The sequence below is a fragment of the Esox lucius genome, chromosome 23, assembly GCF_011004845.1.
Source record: "Esox lucius isolate fEsoLuc1 chromosome 23, fEsoLuc1.pri, whole genome shotgun sequence".
NCBI lineage: Eukaryota > Metazoa > Chordata > Actinopteri > Esociformes > Esocidae > Esox > Esox lucius.
The window spans coordinates 17,477,804-17,503,559 of NC_047591.1; the positions used below are offsets into that span (position 1 = coordinate 17,477,804).

The 25,756-nt window shown below is 47.8% G+C and overlaps 1 protein-coding gene across 6 annotated transcripts in view; it reads left to right on the top strand.

Annotated features, from left to right (window-relative positions):
• plxna4 (plexin A4) overlaps positions 1-25,756 on the top strand; it is a 256,250-nt gene that overhangs the window by 36,118 nt on the left and 194,376 nt on the right. For all 6 annotated transcript variants that reach the window (XM_029116984.2, XM_029116986.2, XM_034290062.1 and 3 more), the window contains exon 3: positions 13,826-14,008. In XM_029116984.2, the coding sequence (XP_028972817.1) occupies positions 13,826-14,008 (183 nt within the window). The remainder of the gene's footprint in view (positions 1-13,825; positions 14,009-25,756) is intronic.

Genomic DNA, 25,756 nt, shown 5'->3' on the forward strand with positions numbered 1-25,756 from the left:
GTGTGGCATGCCGCTCCGGTATTTCTAGCCGGGGATAAATCAGCTGCGTGCGCTGTCATCGTCTCGGGGGGTGTGGGTGAGGTGGTGACGCGGGGTTAGTGGTGAGGAATGGTGCCATTTCAGCACGCGCCGCAGTATGGCGGCCAAGGCATAAATTAGCGACCTGTGCCGTCACCAAGCTGCTGCCTGGAGATGGATGGTCCTTCCTCTCCCTGGCTGCTCTGTAACTGGGCTCTGCAGTGTCTGCCTTTAAGGTCTCTTCCTTCAAAGGCTAGCGAGAAGTGCTTTCAAATCATGACAAACACATGAAACAAGCTAATAAGCCCCCCCCAAACAAATGATCTTTGAAGGATTGCTGCATTAAGTATTAAAGCAATTTTGCATTAATCATCATGTGGTTTTACCCTGCTATATTATACACACACACACACACACACAGATGAATTTTTTAGAAGGCATCTCCCAAGCAGAGGTGATTAAAGGTAACTGTCGGAGCATCCTGTGTTTCTCTGGGATCTTCGCGCAATGGAAACATGTTGTAAGATATTATGACAACATAAATAAAGGGGGACGAGTGGGGGAGACAGGGATGGGGGAGATAGGGGAAATGGGGGGAGAGAGTAAGATAGACTGCTGTGCTGTGTGGGGGAAGATGGATGTCTCCCTAATATCACACGGATGATTTTACATGAATCCCAGTTGTTAGTCCCTGATGAATTCCTCTCTCTCTCTCTATCTCTTCTCAATAATGCATGAATAGGAACGCGACCCCCCCCCCCCCCCCTGTGTCTCTTGCCAGATATTCACCCTTAGAAACGACTGTGCTAAAACCTCTTATCTAAAACCCAAATATTCTTGGCAGCAGCCAAGATGGAGTTAAACAGGAACAGGTCTACACAGCAAAAACACAGCAGGAATGTGGTGGTAGTGTCTCTAGTAAATAGACTGTATGATCCAGGGTGGAGATGCTAATGTAGCTGCTTTATCATTGCATTACAAGTTTAATTGGGGGGGCCATAGATCTATAAAGTTACAGCTTAGCCCCCCCCCCCAGTCCTCCATCCCTCCCCCCAGTCCTCCATCCCTCCCCCCAGTCCTCCATCCCTCCCCCCAGTCCTCCATCCCTCCCCCAGTCCTCCATCTTTACCCCCAGTCCTCCATCCCTCCCCCCAGTCCTCCATCCCTCCCCCCAGTCCTCCATCTTTACCCCCAGTCCTCCATCCCTCCCCCCAGTCCTCCATCCCTCCCCCCAGTCCTCCATCCCTCCCTCCAGTCCTACCGCTCTCTCTCCAGTCCTCCATCCTTCCAGTCCTCCGTCACTCCCTCCAGTCCTCCACCCCTCCCTCTAGTCCTCCATCCCTCCCTCCACCTCCTACATCCCTCCCTCCAGTCCCCCATCCCTCCCTCCAGTCCTACATCCCTCCAGGCTCCCATCCCTCCCTTCAGTCCCCCATCCCTCCCTCCAGGCTTACATCCCTCCAGTCCCCCATCCCTCCCTCTAGTTTGCTGTCCCTCCCTCCACCTCCTACATCCCTCCCTCCAGTCCCTCCAGTCCCCCCTCCCTCCAGTCCCTCCAGTCCCCCCTCCCTCCAGTCCCCCATCCCTCCCTCCAGTCCTACATCCCTCCAGTCCCTCATCCCTCCCTCCAGTCCTATATCCCTTCAGTCCCCCATCCCTCCCTCCACCTCCAACATCCCTCCCTCCAGTCCTGCATCCCTCCAGTCCCCCATCCCTCCCTCCAGTCCTATATCCCTTCAGTCCCCCATCCCTCCCTCCCTCCACCTCCAACATCCCTCCCTCCAGTCCTACATCCCTCCAGTCCCCCATCCCTCCCTCCAGTCCCCCATCCCTCCCTCCAGTCCTACATCCATCATTCCCTTCCTCTAAATAAACTGAGGGGGTTTATGCCAAGCTGTGATAATGGTCTCACATCCTGCTCTTAGTGTCATCTAGATGGACCATAGAGGTGAATGACTTGGGAGAGAGAGGTACTTTGCTGTAAGACTAGTACCATTGCATATCACTGTACACTAGATATTTTTTCTGTAGCTAGGTTTGGCAGGTCTTTGCACCTCAGTCTCTTCATTTCAGGTTCTCTCTCCACCTGTCTCTCCATTTCAGGTTCTTTCTCTCTCTCTACCTGTCTCTCCATTTCAGGTTCTCTCTCTCTCTACCTGTCTCTCCATTTTATGTTATCTCTCTCTCTACCTGTCTCTCCATTTTGTTATCTCTCTCTCTACCTGTCTCTCCATTTTATGTTCTCTCTCTCTCTACCTGTCTCTCCATTTCAGGTTCTCTCTTCATGCTCTTGTATTTTTAATATGATGTGTTATTTCCCCAATTAAAGCAAGGCTCATTAGAGTGCCACGGCTGCACCTTGAGGCAGAGAGGAACACACACCAACTTTCTCTCTAATACACACACACACACCAACTTTCTCTCTAATACACACACTCCTTTATGCGGGCCATTGCATGAGATAGATCCACACACCAGACAACTCACACACAAACAGCCTCACTGATTGCCTTAGTTCATTAAAAGCAGATAAACCACTGTGCATCCCAGAAGAGTTTAGGAAGTCATACACTATGACACACTTACACAAATGCGCGCGCGCGCACACACTAAACGCACGGACAATGGTCATTCATCTCAGCTCATTAAAGAGGGCCTTTGTTTTTGAAAGGGCTACCAATTTGTGTGATTGCCTCTTAGTCTTAAGGGCACTCCAGGGTGCATACAAAGTCTTGTCTCTAACAACTCTGTTGTAGCACATGGTTTCTCCATGTTAGCTGGCTTGTCCAGGCCACATTGATTCGTTGACTAGCAGCCAAACATCAGCAATTTATCAGGCTGATTTAGCTGCCGTCTTCTGTCCGTAGATCTGAAAGAGCGCTATGTCTCAGCGCTTCGTGCGTAGAGACTGAATCCCAAATATGTTTGGTTGTCATACCTGGCAGTGCCCCAATGTTTTCTTTTCTATTTGACTTATCGAACTTAGTGTTCAGTAAGTCTAAGAATGGTCCCTGGGGATTTGGACTTGGCGGTGGCGTGCAGCTATTTCCAGAATAAACAGCTGGAATTACCAAAAGGCCCGATGTTAGAGGTGAAGCAGGCAGAAGACTCTAGAGTGTTTAGGTGTCCTATTTTAAAAACACGCAGCTGATTGGCTAAACCAGGCAGTTGTTAACTACCACTTGCGTGACGTGTTTTTCTCGATGGTGTGGCTTGGAAAAGGCTCCTTTCGGTCGGTTGGGATGAATGGAGGTGTTTGAGTGCAGAGGTCCAGCTCTATCCCAGAGACAGCAACCAATGGTGCATCTATTACAGCCAAACTATTTACTTTTTTACCTGCGATATCTTGATTTGCCCAATACAAACGTCCAACTTGCGTTACACAGGAAACTTCAGTCCTCGCCAGCATGTCTCCACCACAAGGATGCCAAAATGGCCATTTTAGACTATACAGCATTTCAATAGATCTCCACGGCAACACGTCTGTGAGTCCCAGTGAGTCATCGGCGGGCCTATAGCCGCTCAGCGCCGCCATGGCAACGGCTGTCACTGCTTGTTTTGCGAGGTAGGCCCTTGGTTTCCAGCCGGCCTATGGTCTGAGGGCGTCCGGACAGGGACATGGAGCGGGGAGGAGTTTTCCAAACGGCCACACTTGGCTGAACCACATAATGCCTGTTCAACAGTATCAGTGTGAAGCGGGCTGCCTCCATAGATCATTGTGAAGTGGCATGTGACCTATGAAAAAAACAACGCTCCTCTTCGTGATGTTCATTGTGTCAGCAGGAAAAAAGGGGAGAAAAAAACAAGACGGGCTGTAAATTCCCTCCTCTCTCCTCTCTCTCCGGCGTGTTTTGCTGTATACATGGCCAGTTGAGTGGTTTTTGTCGACGCCCAAGGCTGCTTCCTCGGAGGGGGGGAAACGGGGAGGGCCTTGTCACATGGCTGGGGTTCGGCTCGCTCTAGCGCCACACTTCATAATGATCATTAATTACACATCATTAAGTAACATGCTATTGGCTTTTCTTCTACATTTGTCATCCACACCGACTTCACGTTACTTCCGATTAATTACATGATTCTACTTGGACTGCCCCCACCCCCTTCACACACACACACGCGCTCACACTTGAAAGCAGCTCATCAGGACTAAGTTCATGTTTGATGTTCTCCTTTCAGCTTTTTTATTTGATCAACCTTTAGACACGGTGTCCTGTGCCGGGCGGCCATCTTTACGAGTTGCCCAGTGATCTGAGTTTAATCAGTGTCGTCTGGCGATTCAGTTCCCTGCACATCCTCTAGATCTGACTTCATTAAAACACAGCCCTGCAGCCCAAATGGCGCCCCATTCCCCATATAGTGCCCTAGCTTTAATCAGATCGGGGGCCCTTGGAATGCATTCAACGCGGGGCAATAGGATGCCATTTTGGAGGCTGCTGCAGTTGTCTCTGCCGGCTTCCCATCCGCCCGCCACACACTAATTAAATCTAAATACACGATACTGGCCCACAAAAGGTCAGAATCCATCACAATATCATTATTCTGTGATTAACCAAGTGTCTCATCACCCGGCCTTTGCCAAAAAAACGTAGGTTTTCACTCTTTTCCCCCGCTCCCGTCTTCTGGTCGTCTTCCTGTGCCATTACTCGATGTCTTCATTTCCACCACATTTCCTGAAATCGGCTGGCATCATTAGGTTTAATTTGATTGTGCTCTGTACCACACACAGAGCTGTTGTTCACCTATTGTTTCTGACAGGTGGGAACATACAAACATGAATTATGGAGAGTCGCAATATCAAGCCTGCCTTTCCTGTAGCAATATCCTGTCGGTGAAATGCAGACACGCCAACACAGCACAGCAGTCTTCTTGACTTTGTGTAACAATAAGAATAATATTGAATCTTTCTTCCTGGATAGAAGAATAAACATGCACACAAACACACACACACATCTGTCTATCTTTGTGGGGTTCCGAGACCTGACCCAAACATTAACCTCAACAGCCTTTATCCTCAACATGATAAACATATCCTAGCCTTAACACCTAACCCTAAACCTAACTGGTAATGCCTAAACTAAAGGTATGCTCGATTCTAACACGTTCATAAACCTAACCCCAAGGTAGATATCACATTTCCCTTCATTTTAGTTTTAAATCATTTGTGAATTGTGTTCCTGAATATGTAGGAAAACAAGCAAAGATACACACACCAAGCCCCACTATTTTGCATTTTGATCCTCTGAGAGACTGATGTCAGGTTTGGGGAAGATGACATCATCACTGTCAGACCCTGAGTCTTTCTCCCTCTCTTTCCCGCTCTGTGTTTTTGCCTCTTCAATACTAATCATTGTGACTGAGTTTCAGAACGTTCCCCAGGGCTCTATTGAAAGGAGGTAAATCTACAGGGTGACAGCTCTGTTATTGTGCTACCTACTCTATCTTACTCATATACACGCACTTCATTTTGAACACAAATGAAACAGAGCGGTGTAAAAATACTACACCCAACATGCCCCTCCAGTGACTTGGGATGTGCTAGGTGCATCTAAACCGGCAAAGGGAAAATGCAAAATGAAAAAAACTCCTTGATGTCCCTGGGAGAAATGGGAATGTCGTGTCTATCGATAGGAACAAGATCGTAGAAGTCTGTAATTTTTATCATAGGTACTCTTCAACTGTGAGTGACGGAATCAAGAAAATCACATTGTATGATTTTTAAGTAATTCATTTGCATTTTATTGCATGACATAAATATTTGATACATCAGAAAAGCAGAACTTAATATTTGGTACAGAAACCTTTGTTTGCAATTACAGAGATCGTACGTTTCCTGTAGTTCTTAACCAGGTCTGCACACACTGCAGCAGGGATTTTTACCCACTCCTCCATACAGACTTTCTCCAGATCCTTCAGGTTTCGGGGCTGTCGCTGGGCAATACGGACTTTCAGCTCCCTCCAAAGATTTTCTATTGGGTTCAGGTCTGAAGACTGGCTAGGCCACTCCAGGACCTTGAGATGCTTCTTACGGAGCCACTCTTTAGTTGTCCTCGCTGTGTGTTTCGGGTCGTTGTCATGCTGGAAGACCCAGCAGCGATCCATCTTCAATGCTCTTACTGAGGGAAGGAGGTTGTTGGCCAAGATCTCGCGAAACATGGCCCCATCCATCCTCCCCTCAATACAGTGCAGTCGTCCTGTCCCCTTTGCAGAAAAGCATCCCCAAAGAATTATGTTTCCACCTCCATGCTTCACGGTTGGGATGGTGTTCTTGGGGTTGTACTCATCCTTCTTCTTCCTCCAAACACGGCAAGAGCTCTATTTTTGTCTCATCAGACCACATGACCTTCTCCCATTCCTCCTCTGGATCATCCAGATGGTCATTGGCAAACTTCAGACGGGCCTGGACATGCGCTGGCTTGAGCAGGGGGACCTTGCATGCGCTGCAGGATTTTAATCCATGATGGTGTAATATGTTACTAATGGTTTTCTTTGAGACTGTGGTCCCAGCTCTCTTCAGGTCATTGACCAGGTCCTGCCGTGTAGTTCTGGGCTGATCCCTCACCTTCCTCATGATCATTGATGCCCCACGAGGTGAGATCTTGCATGGAGCCCCAGACCGAGGGAGATTGACCATCATCTTGAACTTCTTCCATTTTCTAATAATTACGCCAACAGTTGTTGCCTTCTCACCAAGCTGACTGCCTATTGTCCTGTAGCCCACCCCAGCCTTGTGCAGGTCTACAATTTTGTCCCTGATGTCCTTACACAGCTCTCTGGTCTTGGCCATTGTGAAGAGGTTGGAGTCTGTTTGATTGAGTGTGTGGACAGGTGTCTTTTATACAGGTAACAAGTTCAAACAGGTACAGTTAATACAGGTAATGAGTGGAGAACAGGAGGGCTTCTTAAAGAAAAACTAACAGGTCTGTAAGAGCCAGAATTGTTACTGGTTGGTAGGTTCAAATACCTATGTCATGGAAATAAATGCAAACTAATCATTTAAAAATCATAATGTAATTTTCTGGATTTTTGTTGAAGTGTACCTATGATACAAATTACAGACCTCTACATGCTTTGTAAGTAGGAAAACCTGAAAAATCGGCACTTGTTCTCCCCACTGTACATCCTTATTTACTCCAACTAAATGACATGTGGCACATTCTGCCGAACAACCATGGTGGCTGCTGCCTGTGTGTGTGTTTGTATGGTGTGTGTAAAATGTACATTGTGTGTGTACTGTATGTGCTGTGTGGGAGAAGCTCTGACTTCTAAACACAGCGCTGTAGACAGCTTTGGTGTTGGTCCTGCTGCTAGCATTCTCTCCAGCAGTGTATCTGCCCAGTCAGCAGTGTGTGTGTGTGTGTGTGCGCGCGCACGTGTGTGTGTGTGCGCGTGCATGCAGTCCTCTGGCAGTGGCAGCACAGGACCCTTTGAAGCTTTGAAGGATTTCTGTTCTCCCGGAGACCGGGATCTAAAAATGGATGGCTATTCCCCAGCATGGGGACGGATGGCTGGAGACCTTACAAACCCACGCTCCGAGAGGACGATGAACACAGGTGATAATGCAGGGAGAAGGACAAGACAGAGGAGAGAGGGAGGACGAGTGAAGGGGGAGATGGCAATGAAAGAAAGTAAGAGGGGGAGTGAAAAAGGGGCAGAAAGAGAGTTGGGGAGTGGGAAAGGGGTTGAAAGAGAGAGTGAGAGAGTGAGTGCGGAGAGAGAGAATTACACAAAATGATTCATTACTGAATAGAGAGAAAACGCGACACAGTAGTGCAGAGAAAACAGCAATAAAACACATCTAAAGAGAGAGATGTGAATGAGTGAGGAGGCAGGTAGGAATGGAACGAGGCAGTAGGGGTAGTGTTTATGAGGGAGGCAGTAGGGGTAGTGTTTATGAGGGAGGCAGTAGGGGTAGTGTTTATGAGAGAGGCAGTAGGGGTAGTGTTTATGAGGGAGGCAGTAGGGGTAGTGTTTATGAGGGAGGCAGTAGGGGTAGTGTTTATGAGGGAGGCAGTAGGGGTAGTGTTTATGAGGGAGGCAGTAGGGGTAGTGTTTATGAGGGAGGCAGTAGGGGTAGTGTTTATGAGGGAGGCAGTAGGGGTAGTGTTTATGAGGGAGGCAGTAGGGGTTGTGTTTATGAGGGAGGCAGTAGGGGTAGTGTTTATGAGGGAGGCAGTAGGGGTAGTGTTTATGAGGGAGGCAGTAGGGGTAGTGTTTATGAGGGAGGCAGTAGGGGTAGTGTTTATGAGAGAGGCAGTAGGGGTAGTGTTTATGAGGGAGGCAGTAGGGGTAGTGTTTATGAGGGAGGCAGTAGGGGTAGTGTTTATGAGGGAGGCAGTAGGGGTAGTGTTTATGAGGGAGGGAGTAGGGGTAGTGTTTATGAGGGAGGCAGTAGGGGTAGTGTTTATGAGGGAGGCAGTAGGGGTAGTGTTTATGAGGGAGGCAGTAGGGGTAGTGTTTATGAGGGAGGCAGTAGGGGTAGTGTTTATGAGGGAGGCAGTAGGGGTAGTGTTTATGAGGGAGGCAGTAGGGGTAGTGTTTATGAGGGAGGCAGTAGGGGTAGTGTTTATGAGGGAGGGAGTAGGGGTAGTGTTTATGAGGGAGGGAGTAGGGGTTGTGTTTATGAGGGAGGCAGTAGGGGTTGTGTTTATGAGGGAGGCAGTAGGGGTAGTGTTTATGAGGGAGGCAGTAGGGGTAGTGTTTATGAGGGAGGCAGTAGGGGTAGTGTTTATGAGGGAGGCAGTAGGGGTAGTGTTTATGAGGGAGGCAGTAGGGGTAGTGTTTATGAGGGAGGGAGTAGGGGTTGTGTTTATGAGGGAGGGAGTAGGGGTAGTGTTTATGAGGGAGGGAGTAGGGGTAGTGTTTATGAGGGAGGGAGTAGGGGTTGTGTTTATGAGGGAGGGAGTAGGGGTAGTGTTTATGAGGGAGGCAGTAGGGGTAGTGTTTATGAGGGAGGCAGTAGGGGTAGTGTTTATGAGGGAGGCAGTAGGGGTAGTGTTTATGAGGGAGGCAGTAGGGGTAGTGTTTATGAGGGAGGCAGTAGGGGTAGTGTTTATGAGGGAGGCAGTAGGGGTAGTGTTTATGAGGGAGGGAGTAGGGGTAGTGTTTATGAGGGAGGCAGTAGGGGTAGACTGTGATCTGGCACTCTGTCATGCACGGCGAGCGGGATTGAGGGCGCCATGGATCAGTGCAGTGACAGGCTGCACCGCCACCTCCACACTGTCTCCATTGGACCCCATTGGACACTCTGGAGGGCAACGTGGTCTCAGGGTCATGGGTCAGGTCCACGATGGCAGCCGAGTCCCCTGAAGGAGGAATTACCATCCCAATGGGATTTACATGCCTGGTTGAATGAATGTTAAATACAATATATATATATCGAAATGTGTCTCGAGTTTCAGTCAAGTCCATCTTGAGGAGGGCACTACCGCTTCTATTCAACCCGGCCCTGACATGGATGACAAGTTCCTTAAGTCCACGTTGGCTACGAGGGCCTGTTTGGCAGTAGGGTCAGGGTGCTCTGTGGGGCCGTTGTCACGGTGATATGATTGCATACTTATTGTGTATGTTAGAAGTCAACTGCTTGGGAGCGGTGTGAGTCTGTTGTGCCCGGGAAGAAATATGAGTGACGGCCCAGTGGAAACACTGATGTGTGCGTAACTACGTAATTATCTGCTATGGAGTTCTTTGGAAATACCTGTTTTGTTTGTTGCTTGGGGGCCTGTTATTACACCACCCACTCGCATGTGCTGTGTTTTCACACACGCTAGCAGATGTGGGGAAATTAGCCCCGGCTGTGCTGCAGTGGGGAACACGTCTACCGTTATAATGTGTCATTAACATCCTGACCAGTGAGCCATAGAACTCCTCTTTGTGACACCGAGGGCCCCGATTAGGCCAAACATCAGAGTAAACAGAAGACCTCATTCAGTCCTCTAATCGCATTGTGCCACCCTCTTGCTCTTTTTCCCTTTTCAACGTCCCTCTCCCTTTCTCTCTCTGCTGAGTCCTATGCCTGGTCTAGAAGAGAGCTTCCTTTGTGCTGTAGCTGGCTGACAGACAGAGAAAGAGAGAAAATGAAAGAGAGATTGAGAGACAGCGAGAGGTCCAAGTGACCTGATTCAGGCGCTGTGTTTCAGGCGCTGTGTTTCAGGCGCTGTGTTTCAGGCGCTGTGTTTCAGGCGCTGTGTTTCAGGCGCTGTGTTTCAGGCGCTGTGTTTCAGGCGCTGTGTTTCAGGCGCTGTGTTTTACAAGCTGTGGTACAGCCCTCATCCGAAACCTACTAGGAGGGAACCTGTCTTCTCCCCTGCTGCTCCCTCTAGCCGGGACACTCAGCGTGAAATCTGCTGTAACGCAGAAGGAAACAAATACCTGTGGTGGCCAGGAGGGGAGGACATGCTGGACTACAAGAGGGAGAGAGGGGGGAGAGAAGGAGAGGGAGGGAGAGAAATGTGGTGGGTATGTGGGTGGAGGGAGTGGTAAGATAATCAGAGTTGAGAGGTAGTGAGAGGGAAGCGAGTAAGAGAGAGAGAGGTAGAGGCAGGGAGTAGTAGAGGTAGAGAGGGAGGGAGTAGTAGAGGTAGAGAGGGAGGGAGTAAGAGAGAGAGGTAGAGGCAGGGAGTAGGGGGGGTGGAGGGAGGGAGTAGTAGAGGTAGGGAGGGAGGGAGTAGTAGAGGTAGAGAGAGAGGGAGTATGGGAGAGAGGTAGAGGCAGGCAGAGATTGAGGCTTCTCACTGTCAGGTCGTTTGAGGGCTGGATGTTATTTGCATGTGGGTGACTGAGATGGGTGCCGCGCCACAAATGTCATGTTTTGTTCGTAGTGAAAACCTGTCGGGCTCTGTAAAAGATGACAGGCTGGAAGTCTATTTTATTCAATTGTGTCGCTGCTCAACATGATTGGCATGTTAGGACGCTTTGCCAGAAATATCTCCACAGGTGTCTAGGTTGGGAGACGGAAACACACATCTAGTACCTTGCACACGCATGTACACACCGACACATACCGTGAACAGAAATACCCCCAACACACCTTCCGAAGCATCAATCTGAAATCGGTGGAAAATAAGAGCAATGGCCGCCTGTCAGACAAACTGCCCCCCCCCACCACCCCACCCCCCCACCTATTTCTCATTTCCTCTCTGATAGGCCGGTTAACCCCCTGACCCCAGGGTGATGAGGATCCTTTGTAACCACCGGGAATGGTGATGAAAATCACCTCAAGGGCCTGGAGCCAGTAGAAGATTTTTCTTCCTTGCTTTGTTTTTCCTCCTTTTCTGTCAGTGATGTTTGCTGGGGGTGTCCACCAATGCTGAAATGATAGCTGCAGATATGAGTGTCTGGCGATGGAGCGTGCGCACGAATGTGTGAGCGCGTGCGCATCAAGTTATCGTCACAGTGTCAAAGCCAGGCATGGTTCTACCACTTTGGTTGATGCATGGCCCTGCATTGGACCGGACAGCAGACAGACTGGAAGACTAACACAGCAGAAGGCCTGATATTTCATACTAGCTGTCCCAAATCCCGCCCATATTCCCTTCCCCAGTCATTAACTTTTGACCCGGGCTTGTTGAAAGTGATGCGCTGTGAAGGGAGTAGGCTGCCATTTGGGAGGCGGCGCGTGTGTCTCTTACAAGGCCCCTCCGTCCAAAATGAACACCATTAGTCTGGCGAGAGCAGCTGTAGAGGACTACTGGGTTCTATCCCCGGCCCTGCTCCCGGCTCGCCAGCTCAGTGAGCAGCACTCTGACAGCAGCACATTTTTAAAGGTCAGTTGGCATCGGCAGGACTGGGGAGGGGAGAGAAATAGCTCTACTAGAACATCAAACGTTCAAACGTTCCTGTTTTCCTCTCGCTCTCCTTTCCTTTTCTCTCTTTCTGTGTCTTTGCTGTTTTCTTTCTTCCGCCGTGTATTTACATCTGACCATTTCCATCACACTCATCCTCCTCATCCTAGTTACTCCTCCCTTCATCCTCTCTTCCACCCTTCATCCTTTCTGTTTTTCCACTATTTTCAGCCTTTTATGGGGATCTATCTATATATACATACACACTCACACACAAACACACACACAAACTCTCCGTAATCAATCTCTCTTTTTTTATTAGTTTTCTCCCTTCTCTCTCCCCATATGAAATGAACTTGACCTGAGACCCAGCCAGAGTGAAGTGTCTTTCATTGATCAGACAGATCACCCATAACACTATGTTATGGCGACGGGCGCGGTGTGTTCGTTCCATTTGCTTAATGAAAGCTCTCTATCTCTGTGTGGGCTTTTTAAAACATTTTCATAAGGCAGTTTACCCGAGCCCTGATTGATTGTGTTCCTTAAGACGGAGTTCACTAAAAAGCTTCCGGGAAAGAACTGTCTTCTGAGAGGGTGACACATATATTTCTTCAATATGTACACAATGGCTTCCCTGGCCGAAACCAATTGTGCAATTGTGTATTTTACTCCAATATGTCCCCACAATGACCTCCTTGACCAACTAGGAAGATGTACATTTCTGTCCTGACCTCTTTTAAGACAACGTGTTGTTGCCTACAGTAGAGAAAGATTTTGCTGCCGACATTTAGGATTCAGTTTCCATTCGGATAAACACAGCTTTGGTTTATAATTTTCTTTTTATCACGCTGCACATCCAATCTTTCCTCATGCACAGAGAGACAATGTTTATGATTTATTAGATGGACCTGGAAAAAAGCCTGGCTGAGGATTGAACATTTAAATTGGCACATGGTAGGCCCCGAAATTATTTTGTTGAATATATAGTAACATTGTGGAATTTTGTGATTTATAACCCATGCTGTCACATATAACCTTAGGACTTTTTTTTTTTTCAAACGGGACGAGATGTTTTGAATATCTAGAACAGTAATATCAACAGTCACGCTTTTATTCACAAAATAACCCACTTCATAGCCTCGCTATTAATCAAACAGGGCTTTTCACATGTCCTGGGCCCACTGTTTCATATCCATCCTTACAGATAGAATAATGACTATTTTCCAGCGCCATTATTCTCTTATCAAAAGCCATAAGTCATTGTTTTTGTCTGTGACAGGTAAAATTCCCCGCTTACTTGTCGCCCATGTTCCATCCCACTGTACCATCTGCATATGACAATCAGAAAATCATAGTAGCTTGTCCAATTGAAAGGCATAACAGATGCATAACAGATTAAACATGATGTGAGCGTTTCTTGTTTTTCCCATTATTTCTCCTCCTTAGATGGGTTACTCTGATTTGGCGTGGTGGTGTGGAAATGGGGAAGGCTCATTTTGTTTTGTTCCCTGATTCACTTAGAAGGTTTTTCACTGTTCTTGGCATCTTTGCTTTATAGTGGTGTTGGTGTGTGTGTCTGTGTGTCTGTGTGTGTGTGTGTGTGTGTCTGTATCCTCTGGCAGCTCTTCATAAGCTTGACTGCAGTCTTCCTCCCCCTCTTTCGCTCATTGTTTCTATATACATTTCTCTACGTCCCTCTCAGTCTGTCAGAAGGTTAGTCTCAGGCCATTTCCAATGCTGTGGTCTAAACACGACCCTCTTGTCACTCTGACTAAACCCAGACAGTGTAAAAGGCCATTACTGTCGTCTCTCCCCTCACCGTCGTGTTCCGTGTCTCCTGAATCAGGAGCTGATTCGCTCCTCCAGTTCCACCCCCCTTTGCGGCTGAGTTGACGCAAGAGTTATGTTAGTGCAGGGCTGGAGCGGAACCATGCACCTCAACCCTCTTGTCTGTGCTGAACTGAATCCCGCCCCTCACAATTTGTTTCAAGATTTTTCTCTCTCCCCTTTCTGTCTCCCCCCTCCAGCTCCTAACAATCGATGACAACTTCTGCGGCCTGGATATGAACGCTCCCCTGGGGGTGTCGGAGATGGTGCGGGGTATCCCTCTCTTTTCTGACTCCGCCGATAAGATGACCTCGGTCATCGCCTACGTCTACAAGAACCACTCGCTGGCGTTTGTGGGAACTCAGAGCGGACGCATCAAGAAGGTAGGCCATCGTTCCGATTACACCTTCTTCCCTCTGGGGTTTGGGGAGGGATGCGAGGAGATTGATTTTCAACAAACGGGCCGAGTCAGCTGTTTTCTCTACAGGAGGAGAAGGTGTGCGTCTGTGTATGTGTCACATCAGCTGTGCAACCAGCTTTCCTTGGCAGCGAGGATAGCGGAGTCTCTACCAATATTTAAAAAAACATAGCTTTTCGAAGAGCAGTTCCACTGCCGCCACCTATGTGCGGTGTCTTTTGTCATCTTTTACGGTTTTATATTTGTTATTTATATGGAGTTCTTTCCAGCTCTGACCTTTGCCGATAACTAATACATTGATTAGAATGCACTCACTACTAAACTCTGCGATTGTTTCCCCAAGCTCTTTTAAAATGTATGCACTTTAAGTTGCTCTGGATAAGAGCACCGCCCCCCCCCCCCAGCGGCCCCATGCTCAGGGAGCCCTCTCCTGGGATAATTGGATGAGGCGGTGTTGGGGGCTGTTGCCCTGATTCTCTCTCTTCTCTGATTCACTGGTAGGGTGTGTAAGGATGCTGTCCGCAGCCATGACCTATACTAATACCAGACCCGTCCAGTCACTGGCTCTCAGGGAAATGGTTTTAAGGATGGAGACTGTGGTGTTAAGTGATGTGGAGAGAGTGTTGTTGAGGGAAGGAGGTGAAGAGAATGGTGTTGAGGGAAGGAGGTCAAGAGAATGGTGTTGAGGGAAGGAGGTGAAGAGAATGGTGTTGAGGGAAGGATTTGGAGAGAATGGTGTTGAGGGAAGGAGGTTGAGGCAGTGGTCTTGAGGGAAGGAGGTGAAGAGAATGGTGTAGTCTACAATATAATGCTGCAGTCTGTAAAGTAATACTATAGTCTACAATATAATGCTGCAGTCTGTAAAGTAATACTATAGTCTTCAATATAATGCTGAAATCTGTAAAGTAATAATATAGTCTACAATATAATGCTGCAGTCTGTAAAGTAATACTATAGTCTACAATATAATGCTGAAATCTGTAAAGTAATAATATAATCTACAATATAATGCTGCAGTCTGTAAAGTAATACTGTTGTCTACAATATAATGCTGCAGTCTAAAGTAATATTGTTGTCTACAATAAAATGCTGTAGTCTGTAGAGTAATACTGTAGTGTTCAATATAATCATATAGTCCATAATATAATACTGTAGTCCATAATATAAAGATGTAGAATATAATATAGCAATTTAATATAGTGATATAATTTAATGCTGTAGTCTATAGTATAATACTGTAGTCTACAGTATAAAGGTTCAGTCTATGATTTAATACAGAAGTCTACAGTGTAATCCTGTAGTCTATAAAATAATATTGTAATCTATAATATAATACGGTTGTTTTTAATGTAATTCTGTAAAATTGCAAAGAGTTTGGGCTATCATCATCTATGTTACATAATATCACTGAAAGATTCAGAGAATCCAGAGAAATCTCTGTATGCAAGGGACAAGGCCAAAAATCTGTTCTGGATGGACCTGATCTTTGGGCCCTCAGGCAGCACTGTATTAAAACAGACATTATTCTGTAGTGGGAATCACTGCATGGGCTCAGGAATACTTTACTGTGTCAACAGACAAAACCATTGTCTGTTGACACAGTACGTCGCTGCATCCACAAATGCAAGTGAAAACACCATGCAAAGAAGAAACCAGATTTTACCGAGGAGACGTGGAGAACTGTCCTCTGGTCTGACAAATCAAAATGGGAAATAATTTTTGGGAATCATGGATGCTGTGTCCTCCAGACTAGAGTGGATGGATCATCCGGCTTGTTTTCAGCACACAGTTCAAAAGACAGCATCCGTGATGGAATGGTGGTGCATTAGTGCACGGGGCATGGTTGACATCTGTGAATCTGTGAAGGCACCATTAATGCTGAACAATATATAAAGGTTTTGGAGCGACATATGCTGCCATCAGAAAAAAAACTTTTTCAGAGAGGGCCTTGCTTATTTCTGCAAAACGATGACAAACCACATTCTGCACATATTACAACAGCATGGCTCTGTAGTAAAAGCGTCCGGGTGCAAAATTTGCCTGCCTGCAATCCGGACCTTTCCCCCACAGAAAACATTTGGCGCATTATGTAACAAAAAATATGACAAAGGAGACCCCAGACAGTTGAGCAATCAAGAATGGGAATACATTTCCCTTTCAAAACTACCGCACTTGATCTCCTCCGTACCCAAACACTTAGAGTATTGTTAAAAGAAGAGGTGATGCAACACCGTAATAAACATGCCTCTATCCAACTTTTTTGAAACGTGTTGCTGGCATGAAATTCAAAAGGGGCATGTATTTTTCCCAAAACAATAACATGTTGTCTTTGTACTATTTTCAGTTAAATATAGGGATAAATGATTTGCACATCATGGCATTCTGTTTTTATTTGCATTTTACGCAGCGTCCCACATTTTTTGGAAACAGGGTTGTATGATGTAGAATATAATATAGTGCTATAGTCTATAGTTTAATGGCGTAGTCTATAAGGTAATGCCGTAGTCTATAATGTAATGCTGTAGTCTATAATGTAATGCTGTACTCTGTAATATAATAATGTAGTCTGTATTATAATACTCTTGTTAATGGTTGAGTGCTGTGTGAGTGGAAATGTGGACAAAAATTCACACAAGCATGTAAAGGTTTGTCAGACACATGCAGGCAGACACCCCATGTACATAGACACCTACACTCCCACAAACACACACATTCATGTACACACTCACACATACCCCATTAACCTTTCTAGGTCTGCCTCCTTTACACACACACCCCCCCCCCCCAATATTGAATAGGGCATTAGATGATGTCAGTGCTGGTAAGAAAACAAACAAGACAATAAAAGGCTCTGCTCTGCTTGCCCCAGTCATCTGTGTGTTTATGGCCGTGCTTAATGGATGGTGATTTACACGGTATCGGCTCTCCACTCGGCCTCAGTGCCCCTCGCTGTCATTTATCACGGCGCTGACTAGCGTACAGCGTGTCACTCACAGTCAATATTAGTCGAGCCGCTAACGCCGGGTGGGTTTACATGGTTTGCCGTGGCAATGTGCGTGGCATAAACGTTTGCATTTGTTGGCCCCACGTTTATGACATCATGAAACCTGCTTCGAAACCTCGGGCTCCCTGAGCGGGAAGTGAGTTTGTCGAGTGAGCTAGCGCCCATGAAATAGTTTTATGACGGGGGTCGGAGGATAATGCAGGTTACGCGGCAGATTTTTTGATGGGATTGTGTGTTCTGGTCCCTCGGTCTGGTCCCTTGCAAGGGACTCTTGTTCGCAAGCGAGTGCGCAGCACCCACACACACCCCCTTCCCCGCGCACGCCAACGCACGCACGCGCGCGCCAACGCACGCACGCGCAGTGTCACACCGAACCATTGCGTACAATACGACGTCTACCGAAGCCCATTCTGACATAGTCAGCCTGATCTGCGTGTAATGAAGCCATATTTTGTCAGCAAAGAAGCAGCCCTGGAAGGCGATACTTCAAACTGCCTGGTACGCTCTGCCCCCCCCCCCCTTGCCCTGGCCCTTTCCCCCATCGCTATTGTGGCGCTAAGCCCCTGACCAGATGTGGCTTATCCTGTGCTTAGTGCCACGCTCCCTCTCTCTCTCTCTCTCTTTCTCACGCTCCTTCCTTGGAATAGAAGGAGAGCGGAGTGTGGCCGGGGGAAAGCCGTTTTCCCCGGGATTACCATGGGTCTTGTTACTGACCGTGCCGGGTTGTGTGGCCGTGGTCTTTTCCCGTTGTCTCGCAGGCTCCTCCTCGTCTACACCTTCTGCGCCTCCTTACACCTTTTCTTCCCGACGCGTGTCAATCATGCATTGTTTTCCGTGTTTCAAGTTGAATCAGTGTTGTCGCTTAACTCTGGTAATACTGGGTTTCCACACTTGGGATGATGCCAAAGTGAATTAACAATAGTTGATGTGAGCTCTTTTTTTTTATTTAATCATCCAACATCGGACATGGATCTCCCTCCTTTGTCTATCGGGCTTTCATCTCTCTACCCGTCCCGCTCAGTTTTTTCCATCCTTTTTTCTCCATTCTATCCCCTTGTTCTCTTCATGCATCAGTGGACTGACACCCTCCCAGAGTTAAAGGCTTTGGTAACACCTCCTGCCATTGGTACTGAAGAGTTCCATATGGTCCAGACCTTTCTTCTCCCGGGTTGCTTCTGGCTCCGGGTGTGGGGATGGAGGCTGCGTCCTAACCTGCAACCCGTCCCCTGTAACAGTGTGCTACTTCGGCCCCTGGACCACACTGGCCCATTAACAGGAATAGGGAGCCGTTTTGGACGCACCTGTGGAGATGGAGGCAGAGTTAAACCCATTACTAACGGTCAGCGCTTGGTGTCAGACCAAGGGTAACGTCCCCCTGGGCGGATATAGCGGTTACGGGACCTAATCCCCCACTGTGGGCCAAGACCGGTCGGACAGCTCAGACCAGGGAGGGACGGAGGAAAAGAAAGGAGAGATGGGAAGGTTGAGGAGAACCGGGACGAGATTGGAGTCTCCTGCTGAGATGCTAATGCGTCTGCCCCGATGCAGGAGGTCCGCTCGCTCAATGCGATGGCCAACTAACCTTGAACTGGAAACACGCACGCAGACAGGAAGTGGGGTTGATGGGCCTCGGTGTGAGTGTTTGTTGTGTGCGCGTTTTGGTGTGTGTGCGTACGAATGGGAGTCTTTATAAGCATGTATTCTTCATCATGTGTGTACCCTTTGGCGTGCGTGCGTGCGTGCCGGCGGGCGGACGTGGCGCGCGTGTCTGTGTGTGTCTTTATATGGTGTCCTTTGTGTGGTGCTCTGGTGAGGCCACCAAGCCTCTTCACAGCACACGGCAGCGTTTCCTAACCCCTTTTCAAAGGATGTCTCAGATGGGTTTAGCCGAAGGCTGCGGGGCGAGGGAGGTCTAGTGAGGTTTAGTGGTGAGCATTCACTGTGTGCTCCACCGCCACCTGTCAACCTGTTCTGAGTGGGAGCGAGAGAAATCAACAGTTCAAAGGTCCGCCGTCTGGAAGGAAGGCCAAATGGGCTGGGGGGTGTGGGGGTGTGTGTGGGGGGGGGGGGTCTACTGGTTGTCAGGGGAGACAAGGGGAAGGAGAAATTGGTCAATTTGCCGTCAAATACTTAATGTTTGTTTGTGAAGATAAAGGTCAACCTATCCTCTGTCTCCACCCTTTTCATTTCATTTTGTGGCCCTGACCCTTCCTGGCTCTCTGTCTGGTTTTCTCTCTCCTGGTCTCTCCCTACTTCGCTTTCTCACTCGTTCAGTATCTCTCTCTCAATTCAAGTGTGCAGGATATCTGTCTTTTCAGAACCAGGTCTGCCTTTGATCCCTGTCAGTAAGAAAGGCCATGTACATAGTCCAGGTTCTTTCTTTATTTGGGGTCAGTCAAAGTGGTCAAGTGTTCTGCCAATGTTCCGTTCTCTATCTCTCCCTCTCTCTCCCCATCTCTCCCCCTCTCTCTCCCCATCTCTCTCTCTCTCCCCATCTCTCCCCATCTCTCCCCCTCCCTATCCACACTCCCATCTCACTCAATCTGACACTGATGGTCTCTCCTTCCCGTATTCCCTCGCTCCCTCCCTCCATCACAGTCTGTCTCACCGCTAAGTGCTCACAGCAACCGGCTTCGCACCCCCTAGTCCAGCCATAAACCCCCCCCTCCACCAGACATCCCATGTCCACTGCTCCACGGGAGAACTCAACATGTCACTGAGTGCTGGCGTGGGGATTGGTGCGAGTTCTAAACCACAACGTTTGGAGTTGCCATTTGTGTTTGGTGTGCGGGTGTGTGCGTCCCCAGCTTATTGAAATGGGTTAGGGGAGCGGTAGCCAGTGGAGCAGAGGATTAACTGCTTAGAGCTAACGATGAAATATGCTGTTGGACGGGCAGACGTCGGGCCCAGACTGCAAGGTGTTTGTGATTGAGAGAGCGTTTGTGTGTGTGTATGTGTGTTTACGTATTACGTGTCCCCGATGCAGAAGCGTGGCCTTCTACATATGCATGTGTCTGTGTTGGGTGGGAGGGGTTTGGGGTAACAGTACTTCACCCGTACCGGAACACTAAAAACACAGGCGGATAACATGGACAGACACACACTGACTGTATTCCTCAGTGGTCCTTGGCTAGCTGGCTTTACGAGGCTCCATGCAGAGCAGATGCCCCATGGAATCTTCCTGGGTTGCCATGGCAGCAGTGGATGTTCATTCATAGATGAATGCATGTAGCTTCCCTCTGTCTCTCTCTGCCTCCCTCTCTCTTTCACTCTCTTTCTCTCTCTGTCTCATGTCTATGGGCTATTGTATGTTGAATAACACATCTTGACTGAAATTGTCCCAGTAAGCCGAGCACTGAATGATGAGTATGATTATCTTGACCCATCCTGGCGGGTTGGGAACACACGCGGTTTCCTCCAGGGGTGACCACTAAACATGTTGCGTCGCTGAACTTTGCAGCAGGGAGGTGTACGAGTGTCTCTCTATCCCACCACCCCCTTTTCTTTCTGTCTGTTCGTGGTGAGGGCTGAGATGGAATTGGCCATCAGGGTCTTAGTCCGTGGGAGCCCCTGGCTCCCTGCCTCTGTTTCCTCGCCCCAGCTCTTCTCCCTCCCTCGCTCACAGTGGCTCCCCATTGTTTTCCTTACGTCTTGTTCTGGTAATGACTTTGTGCTCGGGGTTAGCTTAGGCCTCCGTCCAAATTCCAATTTCCCCTCTGTCATTCTGGAAAGGGCTGGCGTAAATAGTTGGGGGTGGGGGGGGGGCAGGGGTGGATTGCAGAGAGAGGGCTCTGTTTGCTTGTTATGTGCGGAAAGGCTTGCGGGCGAATGAGAAGCGATGGCCTGGATGGTATCAGACTGGGAAGGGATTCAGAAGGCAATGCCTCCGCCGTGCCCACCACAGCCTGGCCGTCTGACCACACTGGGCCCTCCTCAGGCAGACGGCAGAGAGAGAGAGAGAGTGGTAGTCCTTACTGTTCCCTCCCACACCGAGGGTTGGGAGAAAGAGGAGCATCGAGAGCAGGTGAGGGAGAGCGGAAGGGGCTGAGAGGGAGGGAGATGTTGCAGGCCATGCAGTGTGGAATGAGAGGGCGATTAAGGGAGATTGAGGAAGAGAGATGGGTGGAAAGGGGTGATGGGGGTTTACATTGGTGGGCAGAAAGAGAGATTTAGCCTGTTAAAGGTAGAGAGACACAGGCGTTGGGAGAGCTTGAATGAGCGGAGTAGTGATGGAGACTGAAGAAAGAAGAGAGACCGCGCCTCCCTCAGACCGGACGGCCCAACTCTTTGCCCTCCTGCCTGTCGTCGCACACAAGCATGCCCACAACACACACACACACTTCTCACCTTTCCTTTTGGCCCTGTGTGAAACACAGCGTTTAGTTAATGAAAAACAGGAGGAGCGGCAGGGAAAGCAATCTCTCCCCTGATTTAGATAGAGGCCTGCTGAGCGCAGAGGTTAAGGAGGCACGTGTATGTTGAGTCAGAAGACTTAGGCTGTGTGTTGGTACAGTTTGTGTGTGTGTGTGTTCACAAATTAGATTATAAATAGCTTCGCACCTCATGCATGTAATTCAGTGGGTATTTATAGAGGCTAGATTAGCTTAGCCTTTCCCTGTCTTTCTGTCCTCCTTCATAATTGATAACCCAGCACTGGCTGTGTATGGTGATCACAACATCACAGTAACAGCACAGCCATGTTGCCACAGGCTTGCCCCCAGCTATGAATCTTGGGATTTGTAGTTTTGGTTGGAAGGTCATTGTGACATGTCATTAATATTCCACTCTAATTCTTTGATTGGTTTGAACCGGTTTCTAATTCTCAACATGCGAACGAACCAGACAAATCAATGTGAACACTTCATTTTGGGAACAAGATTGATGCGTATGACCTTTCCCAATAAAAATAGAATCTGAATTATCATTCTGAAGCGCCACTTTAATTTCAGCCTGGAAAAAGAGGAGCGAAAAGATGTATGGAAGTGCGAGCGGGAACACGCCTGTCTCTGCGCCCATTCAGAAGAATAAGTATCTGTGAAGGCTTGTTCATCCATGAATGATTTGAGAGCCTGGGTTCTCTAATCGCAGTGAAGTGAAGGGATGCCGCTCCTCAGTGCCCATAGATAGCAGCTCAGAGAGCAAGAGAGAGGGAAATGGCTGCGTACTCCCAACCGAGCAACGTTCTGCCCAATCCTACTCTTATCTGATCAACAGAGGGAGGGGGTGTGTGTGTGTGTGTGTGGGCGCGCACGCGCACATGTGAGCATACTTTGGGGATGTTGTAGGTCCGTCAGAGAACATGTCACTGTGTCTGTTGGAAATTCAAATAAAAGAGGAGAGGAAAAGCATATCGGTCATCTTTCCATTTTAGCAACCGTGTCAGGGCGCGCAGCTGAAAGAGCTGGCAGAGCCCTGTGTTTACAAGGAGCCCATCAACGAGGGTTACGAGCTAGGCGTAGTCCCTAAAAACTGCCGTAAACCCACCATTAACAGAGCTATTAAACAGTGACCATGGCAGGCTTAACTGCTCATCCTGGCGTAATGGCAAACTGGCTTCTGTCCCTACTACTGGAGGAAAGTAAACATTTTTGGGGGGTGGGGGGTGGTTGTGATTAAGGTCATGGTTTACTCCAGACAATGTGACCTTAACTGGGTTGGGGTTTTTTTGTGTGGGGGTTAGCTGATTTTGAAGAGGGCAGATGATTGGTTTCAGTGTTTTGTGGTCGTGGTTTACTGGTCAAGGGTTTGGTCGGGTCGTCGGATTGTCTGTTTCAGAAAGGGTGTAAAATGTGTGGGTCTTCTGCCTGCCGAAGCACTGCGGCTGTTGGTGGATTGTGACCATGGAGTTACGGGTGCAAATTGAAGTCGTTAGGGTGTGCCGAGGAAGAAGTGGAGAATTCCAAGGAAGAAGTGGAGAATTCCGAGGAAGAAGTGGAGAATTGGAGCAGTTTTGCAGCTGGCAGCACTGCAGAGCTCTGTTGGCTCCTTGGACGACACCGTCATTAATCAAACCAACAGAGATGCGGCACAGACACACACACACACACACACACACACACACACAACAACAACAAGGGGCTTCTCGGCAAACGTCACCTGCACTCGGAGGCCTATCAAACGAGGAGGATGGCAGTGAGTCCAGCTCTCGCCACCAACGAGGCACCTACCCGTCAATCACTCTGCCATTTGACTGAATGGGATGACAGTGTCCAGAGCTGTACAGGCTAGCTGATGTGTCTTAGTCTGCACTTTTGTAATCCACAAACGCACACACACACTTGGCCTTCCCTGACATGGTGAACAGTCAGCTGATAAACATCAGCCGCCGCCGATACGTCGTTCTTTTCAGATGCAGGAAGAGCTGCTTGACTCCATTAATTACTCTGTGTAGCAGACTGTGAACGCTCTCTCTCAAACATTTAATTAAAACTCCAAGTTGATCTGTTTTAATTAAATGGTGCTGCAGAAGGTTGTCCAAATTCTTCCTTTTGCAGCCGCCTTAAAAACACGCGTTCCATTTGGTCCGTTGGAACAAAAGCTGGACTGTGGTCTCTACAATGACATGAGGATCATCTTCTTCCTATGCTGTCCAAGCCGAATGATGGTAAATGGCTGTTACTCGTTTACTTACTGGCTCCAACCTCCATTGGAGAGGTCAGCCGTGTGTGACACCTGAAGACATTTAAACGCTGTGTTCTTTGAATTATTCCTATAACTGAAGGAATGCTTACTACTTTCGCCATGCTTTTCATTCCCTTAAAAAGCATTCTGCACAGATTCAAGTCACAAAATATGTCACAGCTATGATTACTTGGTTATCCATCACCAGCTTTATTAATGATGCTGTGTTGAGTCAGAGCTGTGATGACTTGGTTATCAATCACAATGATACTTAATGAGGATATGTTGAGTCACAGCTATGATGACTTAGTTATCAATCACAGTTATAATGAGGCAATGTTGAGTAACAGCTATTATGACTTAGTTTTCAGTCACAGCAATTATTAATGAGGGTATGTTGAGTCACAGCTATGACTTTAATGACAGTTATCAATCACAACTATAATGGGTCTGTATTGAGTCACAGCTTTGATGACAGTTATCAATCACAACTATAATACGTCTGTATTGAGTCACAGCTTTGATTACTTTATTAATCACAACTATAATGGGTGTGTATTGAGTCACAGCTTTGATTACTTTATCAATCACAACTGTAATGGGTCTGTATTGATTCACAGCTTTGATGACTTCATCAATCACAACTATAATGGGTCTGTATTGAGTCACAGCTTTGATTACTTTATCAATCACAACTATAATGGGTCTTTATTGAGTCACAGCTTTGATGACTTCATCAATCACAACTATAATGGGTCTTTATTGAGTCACAGCTTTGATGACTTCATCAATCACAACTATAATGGGTCTGTATTGAGTCACACCTTTGATGACAGTTATCAATCACTACTATAATGGGTCTGTATTGAGTCACAGCTTTGATGACAGTTATCAATCATAACTATAATGGGTCTGTATTGAGTCACACCTTTGATGACAGTTATCAATCACTACTATAATGGGTCTGTATTGAGTCACAGCTTTGATGACAGTTATCAATCATAACTATAATGGGTCTGTATTGAGTCACAGCTACAATCTGCTGAATGCTCCTCGTGATGGTGGTAAGCCGACGTGAATGTTAAACAGATGCTTTCTGGATGTAGAAACTATTCTGTTTGTTACATGAGAACATAGACATTGTGATTGCGTCGTTCTTACAGCCAGACATCATGGATTACATCATCTCTGATCCACTGATGGATGGAGAGGGATTCATTATATCCCCTAAGTTCATTATCCATCACCTTATCTTATATTGCGTTGTTTTACGTGACCTGTGGACGCTTGTGCAGCACAGCATACCTGTGGACTAGCTTTATCATGTCCTTCTCTCCTGCCCTCCCTCCCTCTCCCTGATTTATGAGTCTCAGTCAGATGTCACTGTAACAGCAGAGGACATGCTGCAGGTGAGCCTCCAACAGCCAATCAGTGCTCAGCTTGGGGTCTCTGTGGGGTGACCAGCCATCCTCTCTCTGCAGCAGAGCGGGAAAATGACCTGGCTCCCTCACAACTGGGTCACACGCACACACACACACACTCCTTTTTTCTGCTCTGTTCATCCACCCAGACTGGTGAGGCTGTCACTAGGGTGTGGTTCAAGTCACTGTGGATCCTTATTAAGTTGAGGTTCACTAAACATCCTTAAAAGGCCTGTAATGTCTGACTGCTTTGAAGTCTGGTTCAGGTGAGGAATGAGAGATGGGAAAGAAGTGGGGGGGGGGGGAGATAAGGAGAGCACTACCCCCCTCACCTCCCTCTCTCCAACCATCGTTCCTCCACACAGACCTTAATAAATGGATTTTTATCTCAGTTACACTGTCGTTCCCAAGGGATTATGGGATTTTTTTTGTGCCACGCACACGGAATGATAATTGCAAGTCGGGGTGAGAAACAAAACTGGATTCATCGGGCGGCGCCAAGAAATAAACGAAGGCTGACTCATTACTACGAAGGACCCCGCATTTGAGTGTGTTCTATGAGTGGCCCCTATCTAGCATCAGAATGTCCAGTGATTCTGTCTCTGCCTTCAAGGCTTTTGGAATGCGGATCTAAAAGCTTGTGGAGGAGACAGTGTTTGGACAGTGA